This window comes from Panthera uncia, chromosome X, assembly GCF_023721935.1.
Source record: "Panthera uncia isolate 11264 chromosome X, Puncia_PCG_1.0, whole genome shotgun sequence".
Taxonomy (NCBI): domain Eukaryota; kingdom Metazoa; phylum Chordata; class Mammalia; order Carnivora; family Felidae; genus Panthera; species Panthera uncia.
Window position 1 is genome coordinate 77,824,884 of NC_064817.1, and position 24,459 is coordinate 77,849,342.

At 40.9% G+C, this 24,459-nt stretch overlaps 1 protein-coding gene across 1 annotated transcript; it reads left to right on the forward strand.

Annotated features, from left to right (window-relative positions):
• The first annotated feature begins 673 nt into the window (after positions 1 to 673).
• ARL13A (ADP ribosylation factor like GTPase 13A) lies at positions 674 to 23,660 on the forward strand. Its single transcript, XM_049644054.1, is given in 8 exon segments — positions 674 to 734; positions 1,116 to 1,186; positions 6,556 to 6,805; positions 7,908 to 8,013; positions 8,545 to 8,732; positions 9,382 to 9,472; positions 20,308 to 20,577; positions 22,758 to 23,660. Coding segments are annotated over 7 exon segments (822 nt in total). The 5' UTR covers positions 674 to 675; the 3' UTR covers positions 20,365 to 20,577; positions 22,758 to 23,660.
• The last annotated feature ends 799 nt before the right edge of the window (positions 23,661 to 24,459 follow it).

Below are 24,459 nucleotides of genomic sequence, written 5' to 3' on the forward strand. Positions count from 1 at the left end.
TGAGCAGGGGAGGGGCAGAGAGAGGGGGAAAGAGGGAATCCTAAGCAGGCTCTACCCTCAGTACAGAGCCTGATGTGGGGCTTGACCCTACGACTATGAGATCATGTCCTGAGCCGAATCAAGTGTTGGTCACTTAACCGACTGAGCCACCCAGGTGTCCCGATCTCCAAGGTCTCTTAAAGCACTAGAAATTGTATGAAATCTATGAGACTGGGTCACCAACACCCACATTTTTGAAGCAGAAACAATAAGAGAACCAAGCCCAATGTACTGTTGTTACTTAGACTAGGTCTCCCAATAGGTCCTACTTGAAATCTAATGTGATTCTTTTCCAAGGCATTAGCGCATACCCTGTCCCCATCCAGGATTGAATGAAGATATTCCTAACAGACATGAACTATGACTGAAGAAATAGGCCACACCTGATGTTATCATGCCCATGGTGGGTTGCTTTAATAAGAAATCCCCCACTTTGCAGGTACCTATCAGTGGAGTTGAGAATAACCAGTTTCTCCCTCTATGACATTTATAGACAAGATTGGATAGAATGAAGTTATGGACTTCTGTCATTTATCAGCACCTGTGTACTCATAAGCTGACTTAGGTTCAGTGCTAATAATGGGGCTTATTTTTCATTTACTTGTTTCACTTAATATTAAAGAACCAAGCTGAATCATGTTCCGGCTATTGACATCCTGCTGGTCTCAGCTAAAGACAGCTGAAGAGACACAAAGGTAATTTTGCAGTTATTTCTCTAGACCTATTCCACCATTTCCTCCAACATATCTGCCCACAGTCCCTCAGGGGACAAATCTTCATGACATATATTATGAAGGAATGTGATTAAGCAACATCTGCAAGACTGGAGACAAGTTTGGGGGAGGATGGCCAATTCTACAAGGCAAGTAAATCAGGGAAGAAAAGTATCCTTAGAGGTTTTGGGAAGGGGTTCCCATACCACTTTATACCACCTTGGGTGTGCTTTTTATGGTACATGCATTGGGACTACGACAGGCAGAGCCTCAGTCAATCAAGGAATAGTAGAATTCCTTGTTTCTCCTGAGAACGAACAGTGCTTTTTAAGGCCTTGGCTCATTTTTCTTTTCCATTTTTAGGAATGTGACCATCATTATCGTTGGATTAGACAACTCAGGCAAAACCGTTCTTGTGGAGGCTTTCCAAAGACGTAAGGAATTAAGAGCATTAGATACTAGTTTAGGTCTCCCATGGGCCCCAGAGACCAATGAAATAACCATTCCTTCCCAGCTGTATTCCAGGGCCCTCAGGTTCCTTCTTTTGCTCTTTTGAAGATAAACACTTCCCACACACACACTCCTCTCATTGGGTATTATCAGCCTGTTTATGTAATGTCTGTCACCTCTCCCTTTATAAGATATCCTAATTGAAGCTCCTCTCATAGTGTAGTGTGAATGAGCTCAAACTATGTTAAGTACTACAGTCAATTATGAAGGATAGCATGTTTGAAACAGTGTCTAGTTTCAGAACTCAATTAAAGTAGAATTTGGTCTAGATAAGAGAGACAAGTGTGGGACGATGAAGAAGTTTAATAACATGAAACTCTTTGTGACAGTTAATATAGAGGGTTGGAGCTTGAGAAATGTTGTCAGTTCAGAGACATGCAACTTTAATACCAGATCTCCAGTTTAATACCCTGACACTTCAAGAAGAAGTTACACAGAATTTCAGGAAGCTACTATTCTAGTTGTGAAGACCCATCTAACTGCTAACCAGTCAATCAGGGATCCCAGCATAGGATGCCCTCCATTAATGTTTATTAAATAAAAGAAGGGGCATGATGATGTGGCTGAACTTTATATAACCTGGGCTCTCAGCAAGATACAGGAAAGGGCTAACTTGACTCCTCTACTACTTGTCTACTTGAAGTCTGCATCAATTTCCTTGAACCACAGTAACTGCCTGCTAGCTGATTTTGCCATCTCTAGTTGTCCTCCACCCCCAGTATTCAATCCACATGGTTGCCTGAAAGACCTAATGCAAAACCCTGATCATGGAGCTTCCTTATTCAAAACCATTCAATTCCTCTCCAATGTTATCAAAACAAAACTTAAATTCGTTAGCAGTATACAAGGTCCTCCACGATTTGGCCCCTGACTTCTCCTCCAATTTCATTTCCCATGCTCTCTGCATATACTCCCTGATAGAGCCAAAACAAATTATTTGCTATTCTTCTGTGATCATACCATTCTATTTCACATGCACACACTCTGTACATGCTATCTCATTACCTAGCATTTCATTCGCTCCAATACCTAACTGCTTAATCAAATGCCCTGAGTCACAAGCTTAAGCTTGACCCCAGTGTGACCTGGGCTACCCCTAATGCTCAGCACCTCCTTCCTAGATCCCACCCTATTCTGTGCCTCCCTCTATCATGCACTTAAGACACATCACTGTACAACAGCAAGTCCATCCCCTAGACTGTGAGCCCCTTGAGAAGTAATGGATCTTTTCAGCTCTGTATCTTTAGTCTGTACTTTTAGTACCGTCAGGCAGGCACTCAAAAAGTATTTGTGGAATGAATGTTCTCCCCCATTCCACCATTCTCCTCAGGCAACATATTGCCTCTTTACAACTTCTCCATTCCCCATCCTTTCCCCTAGTAGGCAGCAAAATGGATTCCCTGTCTCTCCCAACTTTCTGATAGGCAGAAAAATGAAAAAAAAAAAAAAAAAGGTAAACAGTAGCAGGAAAATCAAGGAGCCAAGATAAATCACAAGATTACTGATAAAAGTGGGGGTAATTTTCAGAGCCCCAACTCAGCCCCACCCCTAGATTCCCATCCACTCTGGGTGAGGCCTGGGAATCTATTTTTTAAAAACTCCCCAGGTGTTTCTGATGGCCAGCCAGCTTTGGGAAGCATTCATCTGAAATTAGCCATGTACTATTTTGTCTGTGAGAATAGTACCTGCTTTTCATTCTAATTCCTAGAGGAAAAAGCCTGTAGTCTATTTAATGCCTTACTGTATAACTTGCCTTGTGGCTGGTGACTAACTTAGGGGCTGATTCATAAACCAATAGGCTTATGGTTGTAACTTCATTCAAAGAATAGTTTTTAATGGTCAAGAAGCAAAGTGCTACTGATTTCACATTGTGAAGAATGTCTCAGGCCATCTCTGTCCATGCAGGACAACCAGAGTCAATCTAGTAGGTTGCTCTGTACCCAAATTGCAATAGATCACCTCACCTGCTCCTGCAAATGTTTATGATTGTTAAGAACAGACAACAGCCTAGGAAAGAAATTCCATTCTACAAGTCATAACTTGTGTGAACATTTGATGATTCCAGCTATAAAATATTTTGGGACATAAGCCATTATTATCAAGGATACCATTCACTATAACTTTTTTGTCTGGCATAGTCACGTGGGGCAAGAAACCCCCAACATGAGCATAAGCAGATGCCCTAGATGAGGGCATTTAGAGCAGTGCCTCTCAAATCGGCTATACATGCAGGCACCTGGGGAGCTTTTTAAAAAAAAAAGGATGCTTAAGCCCCACCCCAGATCTATGGCATCAAACCTTCAAAGAATGAGGCCTAGCGTCTTAGGTTTTAAAAGCTCCACAGGTGATCATGGAGCATAGTGAGTACTGAGAGCCAAAATTCAGAAGTACCTGGAGAGATTTCATACCTACTGATCCAGGTGCCTGGAGGTTCAGTTATTTTGGTCTGGGTGGACCCACAGATTCAAAATCTTAACAAGTGCACCAGATGATGCTGAGACACAACAGGCATGAGTTTCACTGCTTTCTAGGGCAGTGGGTCTCAAGCTTTGAAGTGCAGAAAAATCACCTGGGGATTTTCTTAACTAAAGGAGTTTGTTAAACATACAAATGCCAGTGTCCCAAACACAGAGGTTCTGATTCATTTGGTATAAAGTAGAACTTAACAATCACCCCCATGTAACTCTGAAGCAGACAGTCCCAAGACAATCCTTTATGAAATACTCTTCTAGGGATACAGAGATGAATTACACTCAGTACTTGTATTCAGGGAGTTTATAAATTAATAGAGAAAATAAGAGAAATGTAAATTATCAGGGAACAACTTCTCATGGCTTCTAAGGTTCACCAACAATACATTGCATTACTGAAGGAACTGGTAAGTTTTCAAGTAAAAGTAAAAAAAATCTAGGGGAAATGATTTGCTCTGACAGAGAAAAAATAATATAAAGCTTGCTTGGATGCAGGAAACAAGATTTGAAAATTACCTTTAGTTTCACTCATTATTTTTAAGTAGTCTAATACAGACATAGCAAATATCACACCAAAGTTGTAACTGAAAACTATGTTAACTGAAAACTATAATTAAAAAGGTGAGGGGCACTTGGGTGGCTCAGTTGGTTGAGCATCCGACTTTGGCTCAGGTCATGATCTTGCGGTCCATGAGTTTGAGCCCCACGTTGGGCTCTGTGCTGACAGCTCGGAGCCTGGAACCTCCTTCAGATTCTGTGTCTCCCTCTCTCTGCCCCTCCCCCACTCGTGCTCGCTCGCTCTCTCTCTCTCTGTCAAAAATAAATAAACTTAAAAAAAAAGATGATTGACTGACATGAAAACAGGAATTATAAGATCACATTAAAATGTAATGATAATAATACACACACACACATACACACATACATGTAAATATGTGTGTAATCGTACATTTCCAAAGATCTGAAAGCATCTTACTAACTTCTCAGCTAAATGACTCATTCTTGCAATCCCATGGAAAAATGTCACAGGCAGGTCTAAGGTTATATATAAATAAGCTACCAATGTTGGTGTTAGAACTTCCAGGTATGAGTGTATAGAATCTATAAAATCACTTTAGTACTAATGTGGGGAGAGAGCTAGGCCAGGACTGTCAGTTCAAAAGACTGGAATGTGTATAAAGATTGTCATTTTGAACTGCATTTCTATGAGAGCTGTAAGAGGTATGGAATGCCCTATGGGATACTATGCTCTGGCAATAGCCTTGAAATGGTAAATGTATCTGAGTTAGGAATGGTTTCTTGGAGGAGATATGAGGAAGAGAACTTCATACTTGTATCCACAGTAACAGGCACCATAAACATTTGTTGAACACCTACTGTATGTAAGGTAATGCAGAGCCCCGCCATGACAGAGCTCATATTTTAGTTGGGAACATAGGACGTGCACAGAATGAGGTTAAGAACAAGTTTAATATACCACGTGCTCAACAAGAGAGAAGTGAGAGCTGGATAGGTCAGAGAGGCTTCCTAAAGAAAGTGCTACTTGAGCTGGGCCTTGAAGAATGGGTGGGAGAGAAGGGCCGCTTGTTCATTCACTCACTCACTCATTCATTCATTCATTCATCAAAATCCATTGAACAAATATTCATTTGTGCTAGCTGTATGCCACCTTCTGTGCTCAGCATCATGAGTATAATAGTGAATGAAACTGAAAGCGTTCCTGTCCTGTTGTAGTTTATAACTCATATAACAAAATCATAACATTTCTAACACTAATATGTGCTGTGAGAATGGTTAAGCGCAGAAGAAAGACACCTGTCTAGACTAGGGGATGGTGGTGTGAGCTAGGGAAAACTTTCTAGAGAAAACAAGATCTAAATTGATATAAAAGGAAAAAAAAACTAGGTTTATTTATTTATTTTGAGAGAGACAGAGTGCAAGCAGGGCAGGGGCAGAGAGAGAGAGGGAGACAGGGGATCCAAAGCAGAATCCCTGCTGACAGCAGAGAGCTCGATGTGGGGCTTGAACTCATAAACTGTCAGATGATGACCTGAGCTCAAGTCAGATGCATAACCAACTGAACCACCTAGGTGTCCCTCAACTGATATTTTATTATTTATTTATTTATTTATTTATTTATAAAAAGTTATTTAATGTTTATTTTTTGACAGAGAGACACAGCATGAGTGGGGGAAGGGCAGAGAGCGAGGGAGACACAGAATATGAAGCAGGCTCCAGGCTCTGAGCTGTCAGCACAGAGCCTGATGCAGGGTTCGAACCCATGAACTGGGAGATCATGACCTGAGCCAATGTCGGAGGCTTAATTAACTGAGCCACCCAGGTGCCTGTAAATTGATATATATTTTTTAAGGCATTAACCAAATAAAGAGTAATGGAAGAGTGTTCTAAGCAGTGGGATAGCATCTTCTGAAGGCCCAGAACAAGACAAAGCATGACATTCTTGTGGAATGGCCGGGGCGGGTAGAACATGAGCCAAGGAGCAGAAAGAGGAAGAAACTGGGTGTGTACCAGGAGCACTGTGGACACCAGTCAGGTCTGGGAGGTTAGGTGGCAAAGGAGTGTGTATTCTATCCTGGGAGCAGTGGGCACTCACCAAAGGTTACTGAGCCAGGAAAGGGTAGCATGACCAAGTGCTGGTTTAGGAAGATGAATCCGTGAGTGTGAGCAGGATGGCAGGATGCCTCAGTGGGATTCCTCAGGGAAGGCTCTGGTCAAGCTTCAAATCACTGCTTAACAAATTCTCACATCTAACTCTATTCCCCTGCTTTGTGGTTGCTTCTCCTCTCTTCCCCTATGCATAGTACTTCCAAGTAGGATGAACAATTGCATGAAATCTGAATTGACTACACTCCTACTGCATGAGTATGAAGTTTCCATCTATGACTTGAGTGGAGACATGAAGGGCCAAGAAACCTGGCCGAACTACTATGCACAGGCACACGGACTTGTTTTTGTCCTGGATTCCAGTGACTTGGGACGCATGCAGGAAGTGAAGATCATCTTAACGCGTCTGCTGTCTGATAAAAGAGTGGCAGGGAAACCTATCCTACTGTAAGACTGCTTTTGTGACCAATTTCCCCTTCCCATTTTGTACCTCCAGAAGAGTAGATGGAGGAAGGGTGGTCCCTTTGTCATACCCAGCTTGACCTTCTCCTCCCTTGGGCTCAGTGAAGGGAAGTGGGCCAGTCCTCTGGGGGCTGTTTTTAAGAGCCAGTTTCTATCACATATTGCCCTGGGGGAACATGTTACCTACCTATAGAAAGGTAATTCTGGGGGCGCCTGGGTGGCTCAGTCGGTTGAGCAGCCGACTTCAGCTCACAGTCCATGAGTTCGAGCCCCACGTCGGGCTCCATGCTGACAGCTCAGAGCCTGGAGCCTGTTTCAGATTCTGTGTCTCCCTCTCTCTGACCCTCCCCCGTTCATGCTCTGTCTCTCTCTGTCTCAAAAAATGAATAAACGTTAAAAAAAATTAAAAAATTAAAAAGAAAGGTAATTCTGAAGGCAAGCATCAAAGTGAAATGGAGAGTAATATCTGGATCTTCCACTCCCCCTTCCCTCAACTCTTCTGGAAGACTGCCTTCCTGATTTTTTTTCTTTTCTGGCTTCAGTTTCTAGCCCTGAGAAGATGGCAGAAAACAATCCTTATTTTGTATAATTGATGCCAATGGACTCCTCCTTTGGCTAACTACCCAAGAGTTATGTAACTAGCACTCATTCCAAGGTGATAATTCAGGTGGCCCATCAATCCTCACTCCTCCCCCACTCTATTTTTGCCTTTTTCATTCCTCATTAGCACCCCCAACTCAAGCATGAACAAAGGTTGGGAGAGTGTGTAAAAACTCTAAATCTGTTCATATCCTGGTTAGCAATTCTAATTAAAGTTTTGTGGCATAGTGTAGAGGAAGTGAGAGATGAAGCCTGGGAATTCTCTTGAATTAAAATTATTTGTGCTCTTCTTTCCTCCACTGAGAGTTGGCTGGAAAAATTTCTGACTCATCTCATTGGTTATGTCTTTGAAGCTAGTTCCTGGATATGTAGTAGTTGTACTAGAATTGGTTCTCCTCCTCTTTCCCTTCTTTGCTTGCCCTTGGACTCTATTTCTGTTACACTCTTCCTCTTCTGTTTCCTCCTTCTCTCCTATGCCCTGCTCTAGCATGGCAAACAAACAGGACAAGAAGGATGCCCTCCTACCCTGTGATATTATTGAATATCTATTCCTAGAAAGGCTAGTGAATGATAACAAGTCCCTGTGCTGAGTGGTAAGTATCTACCCACCCCCTTAATCCCCTCCTTTACCCTCTTGAGCCCAGTTGATGCATCCCTGGGCCCATTCCATAATCAGCCACATATGCCAGGTCTCAGGCAAAGCCTCCCCCACAGGCAACATCTACAGTGATGATTTTTGACTCGACACTGACAGTAAATAACACATTCTTATAACACCTTCACATCTGTTTTCTCATTAGGACTTCAAAATAGCTCTTTACAGTTAGAAGTTTCAGTATTCTCATTTTATGTATAAAGAGGCTAAGGCTCAGAGATTATGAGTGACTTGCCCAAGGTCAGACATCCAGGACATTACACCACAACTTATTAAAAGACCTTAACATTTGTCTTTCATTTACTTTCTCAGGAGTGAGTGCTAAGTCTCTCCTAGGAAGTCTTAGAGCCTCTCTAGACAGAGCAGAGCTTAAGTGTACCTCTGTTCTTGGTTGATAATAATTAGGACTTTGGGCCTCTGGGGTCCCAGGCTCCTGGGTTACAGCCTTCTCTTCTCTTTTTTATCATAGGAACCCTGTTCAATCATCAAAAACCTCCAAAGAAGGAACCATCAGCCCATAATTGAAGGGCTGCGCTGGCTATTAGCTGTCATTGGGGATAAATATGAAGAGCTGTGTACTCGCCGACAGCCACTCCCCTCAAGCATCCCAACCTCCAAGGGCACCAGAAGCTCTGGGGAAAGACCCTCATCAGACAGGTACTGAGCTGCCTCTATTAGGTGTACTGATAAGAACAGATGCAGGAGTCCATATTCAACATATGCAGGAACTTCTGGGTAGTGTTTGGATTCTGTGCAGTGCTGAGCAATGTCTCAAGATCCACTGGCCCAAATGTGGCTAGGGCAATGACCACAAACATTTCAACACTGTGAGGTATATCCTCCCTTCAGCACAACTTGAGTGGTCATGTTAGTGGGATGAGTTGTATAAAGGTAAAGCCAGCCTATTAGGATTAGAGCTTCTCCAAAACAGGGTTTCTGTTGTTTGGTTGGGCCACACAGAGGAAAAAAGGAGCAGGAACCACTTAAGAAATTTATTGGAAACCTTCTATGGCTGAAAGTCTTGGAGCCACCCCACATTCTTTGCTTTCAGTTATCTGATCCTCCTGATAATAAGAAAAGATGAGAGAGAACAGGAATATGGAAAAGAAGAACACAAAGGAAAAAAAGAAAACAGGAGTTGATTAAGGTTTTGAGGAATAAAAGATCTAAATGTCCTCTTGCTCTGTCCTTTCCTCCTTTCAATGTCCAAAGGCATATGGCAGGGATGGGGAACTAGCTGCATTCAATTAAGGAGCTTGAAGTGTGTCTGTTTGCACTATTGCTTTTTCTCTCCTGTCTTCCCCAGCCACACTACCAGGATGGGAATGTCAAAAGAAAAAAGACAGCATCTAGGACAATGCTCGATGGAAGCTAGGCCCCTAAAGCCAATCCTACAGGTAAATGGCTCTTTAAATGTTACTGTCCAAGGGACCAATCACTCTGAACTATCAGAGAACCAACTGACTTTTTTCTCCATTTTCTTGTTGTACAGAAAGAAGGTTTAAGATTAAGGCCTAAAAAGAACATATCAGTAACATTTGCTTTAGATGAACCTATGGAGGAAGGTGAATGTTCTGGGGGAAACAGAACTTGGAACACTACTGAGCTTTGTGACAATCAAAGTGATGACTTGCAGCCCCAGCTCCACGCATTGAAGATGATCCTTTTAAAGGTAATGCTGGACCAGTGGTTAGTCAGGAAAGATATATAGGCCTTCTCTCATGATTTATACAAGAATATTCCTATTTTGAGTCTGAAGCTCTTTTCTCATACTATGGTTAGTAGTTAGAAGAAGTTAATGAAGTACAGGGAGAGTGTTTGGGGACCATCATCTGGTAGCCCAGTATGATGCCCCAGCACTCCAGCACTGGCTGACACAAGATTTTTGTTTGCACAGCTATCAGGTTATCTTAAAGGTTATGACTTCCAGTGGTGTAAGTACAAATTAGTACAACCTTTATGTACTACTCACTACTTTATGGTGAGTAGTTTGGCTGTCTGTCTCTCTTCTGCTCTCCCTCTCTCAATATGTATATATACATATTAAGAACTTTAAAAATGTGGAAACCCAACAGTGTGTACAATAGCTAAAAGTTGAAAACAAGCAAAGGGCTAACAATAGGGAATGGCTAAATAAAGTATGGTGCATTCATACAATGGAATATGATGTAGACATTAAAAGGGATAATGTTGACTTATATTTACTGACATGGAAAGTTTTCCACAACCTGAAATTTTGTTAGAGAATATGGTAAATCAGAGTCTAGCATGTTTAGAATGATGTGTATACATGCACAGAATATCTGGAGGGAAATCACCAAAACATCAGCAGTGGTTTTCTCTAGGGGTAAAATACTAGGTGATTTTGAGAAGTAAAAGGCCTAGGTGACTTTCTTTGGATTTTTGCTTTTTTGGAAATTCCAGGTTTTATAATAAGCATTTACAATGTCTCCCAATACAATAAAGGCATTAAAAAAAAGCTATGAGGCCTTGAAGGCCCATTGTTGGTTTTTTTTGGGGGGGGTCTGCTTATTTTATTCAGAACAATGTACTTAAGAGTCATCCATGTTGTTGCCTGAATCACAAGAGGTTTTTTTTTTATATTAAATATAATTTATTGTCAAATTGGTTTCCATACAACACCCAGTGCTCATCCCAACAGGTGCCCTCCTCAATGCCCATTACCCACTTTCCCCTCTCCCCCACCCCCCATCAACCCTCAGTTTGTTCTTAGTATTTAAGAGTCTCTTATGGTTTGTCTCCCTCCCTCTCTGTAACTTTTCTTCCCCCTTCCCCTCCCCCATGGTCTTCTGTTAAGTCTCTCAGGATCCATTTATGAGTGAAAACATATGGTATCTGTCTTCCTCTGCCTGACTTATTTCACTTAGCATAATACCCTCCAGTTCCATCTATGTTGCTACAAATGGCCAGATTTCATTCTTTCTCATTGCCAAGTAGTATTCCATTGTGTATATAAACCACATCTTCTTTATCCATTCGTCAGTTGATGGACATTTAGGCTCTTTCCATAATTTGGCTATTGTTGAAAGTGCTGCTATAAACACTGGGGTACAAGTGCCCCTATGCATCAGCACTCCTGTATCACTTGGGTAAATTCCTAGCAGTGCTATTGCTGGGTCATAGGGTAAATCTATTTTTAATTGTTTGAGGAACCTCCACACTGTTTTCCAGAGTGGCTGCACCAGTTTGCATTCCCACCAACAGTGCAAGAGGGTTCCCGTTTCTCCACATCCTCTCCAGCATCTATAGTCTCCTGATTTGTTCATTTCAGCCACTCTGACTGGCGTGAGGTGGTATCTCAGTGTGGTTTTGATTTGTATTTCCCTGATGAGGAGTGACGTTGAGCATCTTTTCATGTGTCTGTTAGGCCCATTGTTGTTAATGGCCACTTGGGACCCCATTTTCAATGATGGTCAAATGTCAATATTATGTTGCCTCTGCTCTCCAAAGTATCTAGCCCTTCAAGCCACCCCAGAGCCTTGGGTTGTTATACCTATATGGAGGGGCCTAGACTTGGCCAGACCCATTAAGGAGGAGAGAGGCACTGCTCTGGGGATGAGGGGCGAGGATGAGAGTTGAGTGGGAGAAATCTTGTAGAAGAGCAGAGGAAGTGTTTTTTGAGATGTCAGAAACTACCCCTAAATCTCGGTCTAAAATTGAAATCCATTTTTCATTTCTATAACCTCAGAACCCAGGGGGGAAAAAAAACTGGATACCTGGGACACAGAGGAGATGTTACTGGAAAATCCCTGTGAAGCTTCCTCTGGATCCTGTGGTTAGTATTCATTATATGAAGGGGAGAGGGGAGACAGCAAGACTGAGAGAAAGTATGGGGCCAGGGGCAGAGGGCAGGTGCCTGGAGGGGAGCAGTCTTACACCCTCTTGTGCATAAGGGCCAACACCCTCCCAACCAGGAGTGATCTGGGAATGACAGGAAACCTGGTGTTTAGCTTCACTTGCACTGACTGGCTGTTTTCTTTCTCTTATTAGACTTTTAGCAGGGTATTAAAGAGAAAACTGGAGGGAAATCCAAAAAAACCATCTCATATCCCTCCCTCAGCAAATGGGCTCATCTCTAGAATCGTTAGTACTGCTCAGTTTTTTCACTTCTACTTACTAATACCTCTAAAGTCCCCCTACAAATCCACCTATCTAACATCATATCCCTGAGGATTCCCATTGTTCCTGTACATCTATGTTCTAGTCGTCAAATGAAGCTTATACCTGCAGAGAGGCTTAAGAAAAGTTAGGTGGCATCCGTTTGAGAATGAAGATGACCTTGGCAAAGAAGAACAGAGGCTTTAGGTCTTTGCACCCAAATGTTCCTCATGAAGCCTATAAACAACATGTTATGGGTGACCAACTGAAATAGAGTCTTAGAAGTGGAGGGTCATTTTGTGATTACATTTTTTCCCCTAAGGTTCTTGGGTGTAAGAGGACTGGCAGAAATAAATAGAACTTTTCTGCTGAGAATTATGCCCTACTGAATCATTTTCAGTCATGCATCTGAAAACAAGTCGGTTTTAAGTTCCCTGCCGTGGTCTGTAAAGCCTGGCAGCAATTCCCTTGCTATCCCGCCAGGAAGAACAATTACTGCCTCTCCCAACACTTTGGTTAGGTATGCAAAAACTGTACAAACTTGAACACAATCAGTCTTCCATCCCATGGAGGGTAGTGGTAGTATTTACTATTACTACAACTATTACTTTCACCATCAGTATCACAGCCAACATTTATTGAGAGCCTTCTGGATGTCAGGCCTTAGGCACAGGCCTAAGTTCTTCACATTCATGATCTTATTCACAACAACCCTTAGGGGTAGGCAGTACACCTGCCTGCATTTTACATATTAGGGAACTAAGGAGCAGAAAAGTTAAACAATTTGCCCAAGGTCCCACACTCTGTAAGAAGCAGAGCAGGGATTTGAATCCAGGTCTGACTCTAGAGCTGGCATTAGGCCAGAAAGATCTACTTATGCTTTTCTCAAATTCCATGCAGAAAGAGAAAGCTATATCCAGAAAAGTGCAGAAATGTAGCCATGCCCAAGTCAAGAGAATTACATTGATAGAAATAAGTATGACAATAGTTGTAGCAGACATGAATGACTGAGTACTTCTATTTTGCCAGGTGCTGGGCTAAATGCTTTACATACTATTGCCTTTCATCTTCAAAAGCCTATGAGGTTGGTACTATTTATTACATCATCTTACAGAAGGAGAAACTGATGTTCAGGGAGGTGAAATCATTTGTCCCAGGGCACCCATTAGGAAGTGGCATAACTGGTTTTCAAACTATGGTCCAACTCCATAACTCAAGCTCTTAACTTCTAAGCCAACTAGTCCATACTTGTTTCTGAAGGATAGAAACCTTGCACAGAATGATCGGTCTTACAACCCCATCTAGAGGGTATGACACTAAGATTGCATCATTTGCTATTATGCATTACACATGGCCTTATTTCCAAAAGAACTACCCCAGGCACCTTGTGGGTTTTTGACAGGGTTCTGAGACAGAGCCTCTAATCCAACCTCAGTTGTTAAACAGATGAAGGAGTTTGGGGTACAGAGAGGTTAAGTGCAAAGATTGTACAGCTGATTCCTGACAGAGATACTCTTAAAATCCAAATATCCTGTGTGCCCAAGCCAGTACTCTATCTTTCCTGTCCAAAAATACTGCTTCCTCCTTGGGTCTTCTCTGGCCACTCCTGACCCACCTACTTTCCTCCAATTTGCCTAATAAATGTCACTGAAGAATTATGTTGACAATCATTCTCACTCAGGGATTCTTCAACTATTTCTACTGAAGAAGGGTTTTATCAGACAGAAAATGTAATTCAACAAACCAGTGTTCTTAAGAAAAGTGAATCATCTACATTTGCCTTTCTGGCATGTATATTTATGAGACAGAAATAATTTCTCAGCCAAAAGGGAAGTGTGGTTAAAATGGGGTGGGAGTGCTACCTATAAATGTGGGCAAGTTGGAGAATTTAGGTTGAAACAACCCGATAAATCTCAGTTTCAGTATATTGGCACACTTCCCCTTGTATAACGTACATGTTCCTGGGTGTCAACTAAATTTTCCTATACACAGTCTATCAATCACAAAGTTATTTAAAGAATATCCCCCCAATACAGCCAGCATACCTCTATTTACTTGTCAAGTGAACCTTAATTTTGTTGCAGCAGGCTGTTACTGTACTTCCCAAATCCCATATCAAGCTGGGTAACCCTGGCAATTTCCCCCAGTGAAGACAGGAATAAGGACACCTACCTCACAGGGTTGTTGTCAGGATCAAAGGGGAAAGTCCATATAAAAATGCTTAGCATAGTGCCTGACATATAATAAGTAGCTCATTAAATCCAAGCTACTATTATTATGATTAGGGGAGGGGCTTAGATCATTAGACAGGTATGCCCTCCTTCTGGGAGAGGTATCCTCTTTTCTGTAAAGAACAACCCAAAGAGAGAGGTCTTGGATTCTAATGTAAAAAGAGCATGGAGAATTTAAGATAACGCTAACCACTGCCAACCACTGCCTCCCATATTCTTGTCTTTGAAAATCCTAAATCTGCCAAAAAGGTCTTACAAATCCATATCTCAGCATAGCAGCCCGGAGATCTAGATTAAGGATACTTTCTTGACCCTAGGTGGGGCAAATTTACTTTCAGGCAAATGGTTGCCTTGGAGTTTCTCTTCTTTCATTGTCAAGGTCTTAGCCTCCTTCCTCCAGGACTTTTAAAGCTTAGCTCCTGCCATAGCACTTTGTGAGCAAAAAGACCCTGGTCCATCATTCAACAAGCCCCATGTGGCTCTGAGTACTTCTTCATTTTGTCTTGCAAGATAGGCCTTGGTTTTCTGACTAGAGAATTCAATATGCAGAGGTGGAGGGGGTGTCCCTTTGCTTGGAATGGATTTCAACCCCTGACATCTAGTTACCACTCTTCATTTATATGTTGTTTCTACCTGCCAAAAGTACCCTGCCAGCAGTACTAGTATCCAGTGTGATCTGCAGAACACAGGTCATAAAGTGAGAACACAAAAAGAGTCAAGAAAGAACAGTGATCATTTAGGGTTAGAGCATGCAAAACAGTAGTAGCTAACATAGCAATAAATCCCCTGAATATTTGAGTGTTTGGTGTTTGGGCCATACCTGTTGTATTTTGAATATCATTCTTCCCTCCCAGTAACCAATTAGAATCACTCATTTTCAAGGCAGTTTCTACTAGTGAGATTTAACCAAGTTCAATGAATACAACACCACTCTTCTCAGGAGAATCCTGACAACTAGCATTCTTAACCATAAAATGCCATTGGCCATGAGTGGAGCAGGGGTCACCTGGACTCACTGCTTTGTCACTAACCCCTGTAAACCCTTTACTGGGTTGACCCAGTAACTGGGTCAATGACCAAAACTGGGATTTCTGACAGGAAGGGGTGTGGAGAATGAGAGTTATTGCCAGCTTTCCAGGAATGGAAATCATCTCTGCATCCTACTTCATTTTCATAGGTATTGCTAAAACATCTGTAGCCATGGCACCCTTGGCCTATGCCTTATTTCTTTAGCTATAACAATCCATCCTCCTACTCTCCTTGCCTTTTCTCTCATATCAATCTCTGTGCAAAACACAGGTGGTGTTATCCCAGGTGAGTGAAAAAGCAGCAAGAACTTCCTGCTGTTGACACAGAAATAGTATCAGCTGAGGGTTGTGGGAGTCAGGGGGCTTGTACTTCCATCCCTATGCCTATGAAGGGCCTGGCTCAGGTCCAGTGAGCCCAGGAGGCTCTGCTGTCAGGTGGTGGGCAGAGTGATGTTAACAAAGCACTCAAACTGTGCTGTGTGATGATGACTCAAGAATCCCACACAATCCCACGCTCCTGCTAGTCGCCACTTCCAGGAACTAAAATAGAACTCTGGTGCTAAGAGACAGCAAGCCTTTTATATCTGCTTGGAAAAATGAGCCCAGTCCTAAGAATTACCATGCTATTCAATACATGGAATGTGTTTCCATTTGTTTGTGTCATCTTCAATTTCTTTCATCGGTGTTTTACATTTCACAGAGTATAGGTCTTTCGCTTCTTTGGCTAGGTATCTTATTGTATTTGTTGCAACTATAAATGGGATTGATTCCTTAATTTTTCTTTTTGCTGCTTCATTATTGGTGTTTAGAAAGGCAACAAATTTCTGTACATTGATTTTGTATCCTGTGACTGCTGAATTTGTTGATCAGTTCTAGCCAAATTTTTTGTGAGGTTTCTTTAGGGTTTTCTATACAGAATATCATCTGCAAATAATGGAAGTTTTGCTACTTCCTTGGTGATTTGGATGCCTTTTCTTTTTGTTGTCTGATTGCTGTGGCTAGGACCTCCAGTACTATGTTAAATAACAGTAGTGAGGGTGGACATCTCTGTCTTCTTCCTGACTGTAGAGGAAAAGCTCTCAGTTTTTCCCCATTAAGGATATTAGCTGTGGGTTTTTCATATATGGCCTTTATTATGCTGAGGTATGTTCCCTCTAAACCTACTTTTTTCATGGTTTTCATCATGAATGGAAACTGTACCTTGTCAAATGTTTTTTCTGCAGCTATTGAAATGATCATATAGTTCTCATCCTTTATTAATGTGGTGTATCACGTGGATTGATTTGTGAATACTGAACCACCTTGCAACCGAGGAATAAATCTCACTTGATAATGGTGAATGATTTTTTAAATGTATTGTTGGATTTGGTTTACTGGTATGTTATTGAGAATTTCTGCATCCATGTTCATCAGGGATATTGGCCTGTAGTTCTCTTTTTTAGGGGAGTCTTTATCTGGTTTTGGTATCAGGGTAATACTGATCTCAGAATGAGTTGGGAAGCTTTCCTTCCATCTCTACCTTTTGGAATAGTTTGAGAGGAATAGGTAATAACTCTTCTTTAAATGTTTGATAGAATTCACCTGTGAAGCCATTGGCCCTGGAATTTTGTTTGTTGGGAGTTTTTTAAGTAACTGATTCAATTTCTCTGCAGGTCATCAATCTGTTCAAATTTTCTATTTCCTCCTGTTTCAGTTTTGGTAGTTCATGTTTCTAGGAATTTATCCATTTCTTCCAGGTTGTCTAATTTGTTGACATACAGTTTTTCATAATATTCTCTTATGTTTTTGTGGTGTTGGTTGTTATTTCTCCTCTCTCATTTGTGATTCCGTTTGGGTCCTTTCACTTTCCCCTTTGGTAAGTGTGGCTAGGGGTTTATCAATTTTTTCAAAGAACCAGCTCCTGGTTTCTTGATCTGTTCTACTGGATTTTTTTTTTTTTTTTAGTTTTATGTCATTTATTTCTACTCTAATTTTTATTACTTCCTTCCTTCTGCTAGCTTTAGGCTTCATCTGTTGTTCTTTTTCTAGCCCCTTTAGGTATAATGTTAGGTTGTTTGAGATTTTTCTTGATTTTTTTCTAATTTTTTTTTTAACGTTTATTTATTTTTGAGACAGGGAGAGACAGAGCATGAACTGGGGAGGGTCAGAGAGAGGGAGACACAGAATCTTAAACAGGCTCCAGGCTCTGAGCTGTCAGCACAGAGCCCGACTCGGGGCTCACACTCACGGACCGCGAGATCATGACCTGAGCTGAAGTTGGCCGCTTAACCGACTGAGCCACCCAGGCACCCCAATTTTTCTTGATTTTTGAGTAGGCCTGTATTGCTATATACTTCCTCTTAGGACCATTTTTGCTGTATCCCAAAGGTTTTGAACCACTGTGTTTTCATCTTCATTTGGTTCCATGTATTTTTTAAATTTCTTCTTTGATTTCTTGGTTGACCCATTCATTGTTTAGTAGCATGTTATTTAACCTCCATGTTTGTGGTCTTTCAAAATGTTTTCTTGTAGTTGACTTCTAGTTTCACAGTGTTGTGGTCAGAAAAGTTGTGTGGTATGACTTCAATCTTTTTTTATTTGCTGAGGCCTGATTTGTGACCTAATATTTAATGTATTCTGGAGAATGTCCCATGTGCACCTGAAAAGAATATGTATTCTGCTCTTTTAAGATGCAATGTTCTGAATATATCTGCTAAGTCCATCTGGGCCAGTGTGTCATTCAAAGCCCTTGTTTCCTTGTTGATTTTCTGTTAAGATGATCTGTGCATTGATGTAAGTGGGGTGTTAAAGTCCCCTACTGTTGTTGTATTACAATCAATTAGTTCTTTTATGTCCATCAATGACAGTTTTACATATTTGGGTGCTTTCATGTTGGATGCATAAATATTTGCAACTGTTATGTCTTCTTATTGGATTGTCCCCTTTATTACAATATAATGCCCTTCTGTATCTCGTTACAGTCTTTGTTTCAAAGTCTAGATTTTCCAATATAAGTATCGCTACTCTTTGACACCCATTTGCATTGTAAATATTTCTCCATCCTCTCACTTTCAATCTGCAGGTGCCTTTAGGTCTAAAATGAATCTCATGTAGGCAGCATGTAGATGGATCTGTTTTGTATCCATTATGACACCCTATGTCTTTTGATTGCAGCATTTATATTTGGACCTCTTTTAGGCCAGGCTGCTGTGTTTTAAACTAGGCTAGCTTATACTGAAAGAAAGGAACTGCTTTTTGATAGGCTGCCAAAAATTCCTTATTATAAAAGAATTGCTACATGCTACTCCTGCCCTTTGTCACCTTATCACAGGTAGTGCTTGAGCACATATCTGGGTATCTAGGTGAGCGCTATTCTATCCCTGGAGTCCTGGCCTCAACACCTGCCCAGACCTGGTTTTTCTAGAATTAGTTTTCAATCAGTATGTTTTGTTTTTAAAAGACTACATTTAGAGTTTTAAAAAATTGTTTTGAAGTAATTTTAGATGTGTGGAAGTGTTGTAAACAGAGTTCCCATATACACTTTATCCAGGCTCCTCTAACATTAACACCTCACATAACTCTAATTCATTGATCAAAACTATGACACTAACAATGGTACAATTTACTAAACTACAGACTTTATTCAGATTCTGCCAGTTTTTCCACTAATGTCCTTTTTCTGTTTAGGATCCAATTTAGGATACTACGCAGCATTTATAGTACATTTAGTTTAAGAAAAAAAATATATTCCTAGAAACAAGTTTCCTTTTAGGAGGTGGAAAGGGTGGGCCAGTAGAGGTTCTGGGCAATTTATGATCCTGAGCTATTTTACCCATAAAGGAACTTAATCAGTTCTGCACCAAAGCCCTTAATTCATGACACCTCATCACAGTTATTTTCAGAAAACATGTCTTATGTTAGCACTTCTCACAGCAGTACAAAGGGATTTGACAAGTGGGTTATTTCAGCAAACAATATTTTGAGGGTGACAAAATGAAAGGGATGGCCTTATCTGTTTTCTTTGCTTCATTTTTCTCTCCAAACCGTATTTAAACTTTTTACTAGAAGTTGCAATATTTGACTATAACATAAATGCTGAGAAACACCAACACCAACAGGGAAGACACTCTTTCCAATGTGTGCTTGGTTTTATTTGCCTGAAATTAAGTATTGAAATCTTACAGAAACCAAACTGATTAGGTTATTTTTGCTTGTTAATCTCAAGAGAGGGAAGGGAAAGCAGGCTATGCCATCCATTTATTCCTTCAAAAAATAATGGGATTATTAAGAATACTCTCACTGGTATTACTAAGAATGTGCCACTCAATGTGCAAGGTGCTATACAAATACTGTTTTGCTGAATGGGTCACAACAATCCCATGAAGTAAGTTATTATGCTATTATTACCCTTATTTTACAGGGAGAGGGGCAGGAAACAGAGGGTTGGAGAGTATAAGCAACTCACCCAAGGTCACACAGCATGAAAGTGATGGGAGTCAGGATTCAAGCCCAGGTCAGACTGATTCCAAAGCTGTCCTCTTGGCTAGTATACTATATTGCCTCTCTGAGCACCTATAAATTTCAGACACTGGACTGGGTGCTAAACAGAGATACAACAGTGAACACATTATAGCTCTTATGCCCTCAAGGCTCACAGTCTAGGTGGAGGAGAAAAACTATTAAACAGCTGAGTATAGATATACAACCCTCTCTTTGCAGGTATTCCTTGTATTGGTTACAAATAAAGGTGCTCAGTAAAATACAAGTAGTAAATGCCAACACTTTTAAATATAAATTCCTTTTATATTTTAAAAATAATTTTTTATTTTAAAAATAAAATAAATACATTTATTTAAAAATAAATTCCTTTTTTAGGTCCTCAGAGCAAACACCTCTCACCCTCCATGTCCTCTGAGGATCCCAAACAATTAGGAATGGACTTGATATTGACATGCTCCTCTACTGTATGGATCTGGTCTAGATGTCAGCATTGCCACCCCACTTAGTCTCCTTTGAGAAGAAACAGTGGGAAACATAATGTGGAAATACATACAATGACAGAATCAAATCAGCTGATGGAAAATTTTTAAGTCTGGGACATAATTATATTCCATTTCAATTGTCCTTTTGGACTTGAATTAATTGGTAAGTTCTAAGGGAGCTTCAATTGGTTCATGACTGCATTTTATGGCCATGCCACTTTGAAATACATCTCTCAGAAAAATGACAATGATGATCCTGTAAATTATAAATTGGCAATGTGATTTTGAAGGTGAAGGGTTGGAAGACTTACATCTCAGCAAATGACAATCATTCTTTTCTCCCTTCCAACCCCCAAACCATCAAATACCCTAACCCTGTGGCTCTCAAAACTGGCTGCACATTGGAATCACTGGGGGAAACTTCAAAATTACCAATGTGTGCGTCCCATCCCAGAGGCTGTGATGATTTAATTAGTCTGGGGTGTGGCATGGATTTTGGAACCTTTAAAAGATCCCTGGGGAATTTTATTATGCAGACAAGTTTGGGAACCACAGCCCTAATTGGAGGATCATAACCCTGACTGCACATTAGAATCACTTTGAAGGATCTTTTAAAACTCCAGATGCTTGAGCCACACCCCGGATCAAGTAAATTAGAATATCTGGGGGTAGGGCCCAAGCCCCAGGAACCAGGAGGTCCATCGTGCAGCTAAGACTGGGAACCACTGCAGTAGATAAAACTCCACACCTGCAATAAGGGCAATGTCAAAATTTCATTCATAGGTTCAGCAACTCTAAGACAAGCCTAACAAGAAGAAGCCAGTTCTGGGGGCACCTGGGTGGCTCAGTCAGTTAAGCATCAAACCTGGGCTCAGGGCATGATCTCATGGTTTGTGAGTTCAACCCCACATCAGGCTCTGTGCTGACGGCTCAGAGCCTAGAGCCTGCCTTGGATTGTGTCTCCCTCTCTCTCTGCCCCTCCCCTGCTTGTACTTTCTCTCTCTCTCTTTCTCTCTCTCTCAAAAATAAATAAAAACATTAAAAACAGAAGCCAGTTCTGGAAGACAGGTAAGAGGCAGGCTGAGAATAAACCCTTAAAACAACTGTCATACGTTAATAATAAAATGAGCTCACTTTTTTCTTGCCCTGTATGAAGGTTAATTTTATGGCTTGACTAGGATTACTAGCAACTGATGGTATCTCAGCCCCACTCTCTACCACACCCACCAGAATAACTGTTGAAACCATGGGAAGGAGAATGCTTTCAAGGGATGAAAATCTTTTCAAAGGACTGCAAACCAGTGCTTAGAGACCCTGGGTGGGTCTAGACAAGGAGGAAGCAAAAAAGCAAGCTATTTGGCCTATGTATTACACAGCTAGTTTTTTATCTGCAATTTAATGTGCACGTTCACTCATCAAGCCAAACACTGGGCTTGGAGATAAAAACCCTAGACCGGGTTTTCATCCTTACCTGCACATTAGAGCCCTCTAGGGAGTTTTTAAAATAATGATGTTAGGGCCACACCCAAAATGAATTAAATCTGAATCTCTGAGGGAGTGACACACAGGAACCTTTGTTTTAAAAGGTCCCCAGGTGGGTGCCTGGGTGGCTCAGGTCATATCTTGTAGGTCGCAAGTTTGAGCCCCTTATCAGGCTCTGTGCTGACAGATCAGAGCCTGGAGCCTGCCTTGGATTCTGTGTCTCCCTCTCTATCTGCCCCTCCCCTGCTCGTATTCTTGTCTGTCTGTCTCTCCCTCTCTCTCCAAATTTGATAAACACATTAAATAAGTAAGTAAGTAAATAAATAAATAAATAAATAAATGGTCCCCAGGTGATTCCAATGCGCAACCAAGGCTGAGGAACAGTGGCTCGAAACCACTGGCTCACAAACTTGAGTGAGCATCAGAATCACCTGGGCAACATGTTAAAACACGTTGCTGGTCCCCACACCCAGAGTTTCTCAACATCTTCCAGCCCCCAATTAAATCACCAAGTCAGAGAATACATTTTAAAAATTAGAAAAATGAATTACTGAGTCAGGAAACAGTAATCAATAGATGTTAAAATCTTTGGTTGGGATGTTACTGGGGAACAGGACAATCATATGGTACCAAAGAAACACCCCACAGGTTTCTAGTTAATTATAAAGAGAAAATTACATGGAGCATTCTGAGGGCCACAACCTAACTGATCACCTTTACTAAGAGTGGACAACTGACACTGCATGCCTCCAAATAAGATGTGACATACAGTACATGACATTACTTATGAAGCATTCTTGTCAAAAATGGTTTAATTTCAATCTAACCAAGACTTTTGACCCAAGAACTTCTCATTTACAGGAAATTCAGGGCTGGAAAGAGGACCCAAACACCACCATAAAGAAACAGAGAACATCCTATCCCAGGATACAGGATCACTGCTAAAACCAGGAGAGTCTCAGGCAATCCAGGATGGTTGGTGACACTACAACCAGCCAGATTCCTAATGTGGGTCTCTAAAAGGTAGGGCCATTAAAAAAAATGGAGAGACTGTTCTAGATTCAAAGAAACACCACATCCAAATGCAACATATGAACTGGACATAAAAGACACTTAGGAGACAGCTGGGGAAATGTGAATACAGAACACTGCTACTCAGCCATCCAATAGATGTAAATGAACTATGTCACTAAGCACATTGTTTTATTCAGCTGACATTGTTCTGTGACAAAACTTTCTCAGTGAAGTATGTTGTGCACTGATCCACTGTGGTGCAAGTTCCTTATCTCCCTGTAAACCATCAAGCAGTCTGCAAAGCATACTTCAGGAAGCACTGGATTAGATATTAAAAAATATTAGTGAAGATCAGTGAGGAGCTGTTAATTTCTTTTAGCAGTACTTATGGTATTATGTATCATATACTTATGTAGAAAAACATCTTTATGCTTAGAAGATGTATGTTGAGGTATTTAAAGTGAAGTGTCATGATGTCTACAACTTACTTTCAAATAGTTTATCAAAGAACAAATATACACAGAGATAAAGCAAATATGGCAAAATGTTAACTTTGTTGAATCTTGGTAAATATACTGGTGTTCGTTGTACTATTCTTTCAAATTTCTTGTATATTTGAAAGTTTTCATAATAAAAATGACAGAAGCATGATTCTAAGATCACCTCACAATATAATAACACCAACAAAATTATCAGGAAGCTGATTATCCCTGGCCAATTCTGTATTTATTCATTAGATATTCATTAGATATTCCTTGTGGAATACCTAAGAAACAGAGAAGTAGAATTAGCCAGGAGAGGTAATAAAAAGCACCTTACAAACTGAGGAAACAGTATAAAAGGACCAGAATGGAAGACATTTTTCTTTTTCAGGGGAAGGAATTCAATATGTATAGAAAAATGAGCTGCCCAGATTATGAAGGGCCTTTGAAGCTACATCAAGAATTTTAAACTTTTAAAAAAAATTTAATGTTTATTTTAGAGAAAGAGAGAGACAGAGCATGAGCAGGGGGAGGGGCAGAGAGAGAGAGGGAGACACAGAATCTGATGTAGGCTTCAGGCTCTGAGCTGTCAGCACAGAGCCTAACGCAGGGCTTGAACTCACAGACAGTGAGATCATGACCTGAGCCAAAGTCAGACGCTTAACCACCTGAGCCACCACCCAGGTGCCCCAAGAATTTTGGATTTTTTAAAAGCAGTAAGAAGTCAATTACAGATTTTAAGCACTGGGAAAACACAATGAGATTGACATTTTGGAAAATTCACTATGGCTGTAGAGAATGGAATGGATGGGGTCAAGAGTGGATACAGCAGCATCAGTTAAGAAGATGGCCTTTTGAGCAATAATGTGGTGACCTACAGAGATGGAGACTTGGTGCTATGTTAGATGGGAGCAGGAGGTACAGGAGAAGAAGGACTCAGAATTCTAAAGCTTTTGGATTGAGTGAGTAGATTGGTATATTCATCAAAATTGGGAATATAGGAGCAAGAACAAGTTTGGGGGAAAGATGTGAAGCATGCAGCATTAGATATGTTGAGTTTGGTGTAT